General features: G+C 34.8%; 1 protein-coding gene across 1 annotated transcript; it reads right to left on the bottom strand.

Annotated features, from left to right (window-relative positions):
• Positions 1-4,323: 4,323 nt before the first annotated feature.
• On the bottom strand, positions 4,324-4,785 carry LOC145051081 (uncharacterized). Its single transcript, XM_078999225.1, has one exon. It carries the CDS (start codon positions 4,783-4,785, stop codon positions 4,324-4,326), a length of 462 nt encoding a protein of 153 aa, XP_078855351.1.
• Positions 4,786-5,482: the final 697 nt, after the last annotated feature.

The raw sequence follows: 5,482 nt of genomic DNA, 5'->3' as shown, positions 1-5,482 counted from the left end.
TTTTTTTCATTATCAATCTAAACTAACTCATAAATCAAGGAAACATAAAATTCTTGAAAATTCATAACTTGAGGACAAGTTATGAACTCCATACAATTTTCAACAAGATCATGAATTATATCAACAAACAATTTGCACACAATTCCTATGATCTAGCAAAACTCATAAGCATGATCATTCATAATCAACAATTTTCAAGAATAACATGAACACATATAAACTTGAAACTTTTATTATAGCATTGAAATTGGTTTAACATAATCATTACCACATTCAAAACAAGTTTTATAAGCCCAAAACAGTCAAAGGTAATGATTCTAGACCAATTCCAGCACCAAAACTCGAAAATATGTTGTCTGGGGGTCCAACTCGTCGAGTACATGAACAAACTTGGCGAGTTGGATGCATTTTGCCTTGGACTCGTCGAGTCCCTTCATGGACTCGGCGAGTCTGCTGGGCAGACAACACCAAAAGTCGATTTTTAAGCAGGTTAAGCAAGTACAACAAGAAAACAAGCCTAGGCTCTGATACCACTGTTGGGTTTTGAGCAATCTAACACTCCTAAGTGTACATGCAACCCTAAATACCTTGGATCTATGTTTTCTTTATTATACATGCAAATATCAACTTTCCAAGGTATTGTTCTACTATAGCATACAAAACTTTGAATAACACAAGTTAGAATAACATACCTTTTGTTGGTGCTTGTCTTCATGAAGCTTGAGTGCCTAGTGCCCCAAGTGTGACACCTCAAATGGTTCACACAACACCATAAGCACTTGGAATAACTTAGAGAGAAATTAGAACACTTCAAGAATCGGCTTGCCCTCCATGCATATCATAGTCACCGATTTTCCCAAGAAAGAGATCATTATATAGTGTGTTACAATTAGGGTAAACCTTAATTGTCATGGCTATCCATTTCCATGGATCCATGGGTTCAAATACACCATGTAGCATCCATGGAGCATCCAATGGGTTTTAGCCCAACTTGATAATCCATGGAGCATTAGCCCACTATATAAGTATGGATGATTTACACAATCAACCCATATATTTAATTAGTCTTCTTTTGATCACATAATTAATTCTAAATTAATTATTGATCAATAATAATTAAATAATCTTATTAATATATTAGAACTTATAATATATTAATAAACCTTAAGTGTTATTTCTCTCATTTTAGTCTATCCAAGTGCATGATGCCATGCAACCCAAATGGACCATGTCGGGTCGGGTCAAGTCTTACCAATTATAGTTATGGACTTAGACATTAATCCAACAGAAGGAACTCGATGTGTTGCATAGACACTGTATGGACTCAACGATTTGTTTGATAACTAGGCGAGTTGACTAGGGTTTTCATGATTTTCTGAGTTCTGAAGGAACTCAACAAGTTTATAAGTTGCACTCTATGAGTTGGGTTAACATGGACTGTTGACCTTGACCGTTGACTTTGACTTTGACCAAGGGTTGACCCAGTTTGACTTCTGAGGGTATTTGGTAATTTGGGAATTTATGGAATTGGATCAATGGTGGTTGTAGGTGGTTGAGTTTGGAGTCGTGTTTCGCGAATTTGATCTTTTTCAGTTCAGTTCAGTTCGTCATTATGAGGTGAGTTATTCTCACTATATCAACAGGGTCGAAGGCACCAATGCCAGCCCATCTTTTGGATTGTTATCCTAGTTTTCACATGATGATATGCTTAATGAATTGTTAGGTCGGTATCCTGGTATATAGGATGATGCTATGTTTAGTGACCTGATAGATCGGTATCCTAGTATATAAGATGATGGTATGATTAGTGATATGTTAGATCGGTTGACTGTTTATACATGCTAGCATTGTTATCTATGTGTTGATTGTATGCTTGGGGTGGGTTGAAGCGGACCTGCTTTGTGCTGTAGGCCAACATACCTAGGGCGGCCCGAATAGACTGCAAGCCCAATGGGGCATACCAGTCAGGCCGAAGACCCGAAGAACGGTCCAGACAAAGTTTTTTGAGTACATCCCAGATCTCCTTGGCAGATTTGCAATTGATTATGATGTCAAAATTGTCTGGAGCAACACCACATGATATTTCATAGAAGGCTATGGCATATTTCTCTATTTTGTCAAGATCATCATTTGTTGGTCGATTCATAGCTGCCTGAGCTCCACCAAGTCATGCCTGAGCACCATCTGCTTGAACCGTAATGAGAACATGGACATGGGGTCCTTCTTCCATAGATCTCCATACGTCTCTACCAAGCCTCTTAAGATACCTTTCCATTCTTTGAGACCAATGGTGGTATTCATTTGCAACAAGGAGCTCTGTTCGAGCCTCCAACACAGTTGGAAATGTTTAATGATAAAGCTTGTGCCATATTTCCTTTGTTTTTTTTTGTCTTTTTTAGAATGAGCTTCAGTGGTATAGAAGGCTTTCTAAAATCAGATTTTTGTTTAGAAAGCAACCACTAAGGCTCTGATACCAATTGTTGAGAGAAAAACTTTGAATAACACTTGAACAAACATTAGTACAAGATAATAAGTTGCGGCCGGAATAAGTTAATCTCAATGATCTTGTTAGCTTAAAAATAATAAGTTAGAAGTGTTATATTGTGGAAATGTAAAGGAAATATAAATGACATCAAGTTATATCAAGTAGACACCAAGTTGATTCATAAAAAGGATTGCATGCAAACACAAGTTAATAAATGTGATCAACTTAATGTAAAGAGGAACTTTGGGATATCAGTTAGAATAGAATAGAGATGAATGATCTTTATATTTCAATAATAGTTCAGAAAGATCGTGAAAGGTGTTGTTATACATGAATTGGGATCCTCTATTTATAGAGTCCCAAAAATTTACATTTGAAATAAACAAATACTATTGTACTGACTTCAGTGACCATGCAAGGTCCACTGGACAAGACTAAGCGAACACGCTAAGTCAGTAAAGTAACTTGAAAGTCTTCATCATTTATTCATCTCTGCGGTAGGGGTTGCGGTTGCGGTTCACAAAAGGTCAATTCCAACTACGATGGTCAACTTCTTCTTCGGTAGCAGCAACAATTTAGACTACGATTCCTTAGCTAAAGAGGATCACTTTTATATCAACAACCCCAAATATCAACATGAATTAAGTCAAAACAACTAGATGTTTTAGCAAAACTAGTAGGAAAGGGTAATCTACTCTGTTTTGCACGAATATACAAATCACAAAAATGACTACTAGTGTTCATATTTTCTAAATGTTGTATCGTTTTAAGGACTCCATTAGATGCGTGTCCTAGTCTCTTATGCCAAACTTCAATTTTGGTCCATATTGCCATTGCTAACTCCTTATGCTTAAAAGGCTCCAGGTAATACAGACCATCCCTTTCTCTACCCATCACAATCAGACTCTTCGAAGGTAAGTCTTGTACAAAGCATTTGTTGGGTAGAAAGCTTAAGGCACAATTTTAATCCTTTGTAATCTTGCTAACCGACATTAAGTTGCATTTAAATTATGTCACACATAATACATCCTTAAGGCCAAAATCATTGGACAACTGTATGTCACCAACCCTTTTAACATTTATAGCTTCACCATTAGAAATTGCCACAGATGTGTAATCACCTAAAATATTCTTATTTTTCAACCAGTCCTCACGATATGTGACATGATCACTTGTATTAGAATCTATGATCCAAGAATTGGAGGTTTTAGTAATTTTACATGTCATGTTGGCAGTTGGATCAGCCATTTTACTGTTTTTGCTGACTTGATTGGAACGTAGCATCTTGAGCAAAACTTCATATTCTTATTTGGTTATCCCTAAGGTGATGGAATTATCGGTCATGACATCGGAAACCTTTGGTGGGACCTTTGGCTTGTTACTTTGAGGTTTTGTTGATTTAGTGTTCCACCATTCCGGGTAACCAATGAGTTCAAAACAACCATCAACTGTGTGACCAGCCTTTTGACAATGTGTGCACCAATAATCATCATTCTTCTTCTTGTTTGGATTCTGCAAGTTTCCTTTTCCATAAGGTTTGGAGGCTGTTTTCGAAGTTTGAAAAGTTGAAGCCTGCCCACCAGGATGTCTAGCCATACCAACAGTTCTCTATTGTTCATCTTGACTGACAAGATGATATGCAATACCAAGAGCAGGTAAGGTTTTGGAGCTCAAGATTTGCGTCTTAATAGCGTTGTATGCATCATTCAGTCCCATCAGAAACTCATAAAGTCTTTCCTTTTCTCGAATCTTTACAAATTCCTTGGTGATATTACACTTGCAGCCCTGCCAATTACAAGAGGGTGTGGGCTAATGGATTGAATTTCATCCCACACATTTCAAAGTTTCGTGTAATATATAGATATAGTCATGTCTCCTTGTCGTATGGTGGTAACAGTTCTTCTTTGTTCATATGCTTGGGGTGCATTTTCTTTTCCAAATCGTTTTGCTAGATCCCGCCATATGTCACGAGGCGTGACAACATACTTGACATTACTCTTGGTTTCTTTCTCCATTGAACTTATCAACCACCCACATACCATTGCATTGCATCTTTTCCAATTTATTAAGTCAGCAGAATTTTCTGTTGGTATAGGGATGGAGCCATCAACGAAACCAATCTTGTTTTTAGCAAACAAAGCATTGGTCATCTCGTTCTGCCAATCGCTATAATTATCATCGTGAAGCAAGTTTTCTCCAACAAAATTCTGCCAAGGGTGATCATCATATGTAAGGAAGTAAGGAGATGTGATGTCGATAGTTGTCTTTATTGAAGACGAACCAATATCACTTCTTGTCATTATTTTTGGCTAGGGTTTAAGGTATACTCTGATACCATGTGAAATTTGGTAGAGATAAAACAGGAATGAACTTTGTATCTTTATTCATCAAAAAAATTGATTACATCATTAACTTATATACTAAGCTGGAAAGAGAATAAAGACTAATAATTTAAAACATATAAAAGGATAAATATCTTTAAATTAATCCTAATACGACTAGGATCCAAATTCCGAGATCATGTATTTACTTATATTTTATAATTTATGTATATTAGATGATATAAATAAATTTATATCAGGAAAAAGTATGTTAATCTCTTTTAAGGAGTTAAGAAATTATGTTTTGATGGATATATATATATATATATATATATATATATATATATATATATATATATATATATATATATATATATATATATATATATATATATATATATATATATATATATATATATATATATATATAGAGGTTAGAATATATGGCTACCATTGTAAAAGAATAAAAGTAAAAAAATAAAACAAAATAAAAATAAATTTCACAGACACTTTTAAAACTATAAAGATAATGTTTTCACAATTTGACATGAATAAACTTTGCAGATTAAATAAATTTCGTAAACAATTTACTAAATCTCTTGTATTGATTATTGATATTATGCTAATCTAGGCAAACTATTTTTATAAAGCTTGTGATCCTATATAAGTTAAAATC

The sequence above is a fragment of the Lactuca serriola genome, chromosome 5 (assembly GCF_051521515.1).
Source record: "Lactuca serriola cultivar US96UC23 chromosome 5, Lser_US96UC23_V15, whole genome shotgun sequence".
NCBI classification, from domain to species: Eukaryota; Viridiplantae; Streptophyta; class Magnoliopsida; order Asterales; family Asteraceae; genus Lactuca; species Lactuca serriola.
The sequence above is the reverse complement of the archived record's forward strand: the minus strand, read 5'-3'. Positions and strand labels throughout refer to the sequence as shown.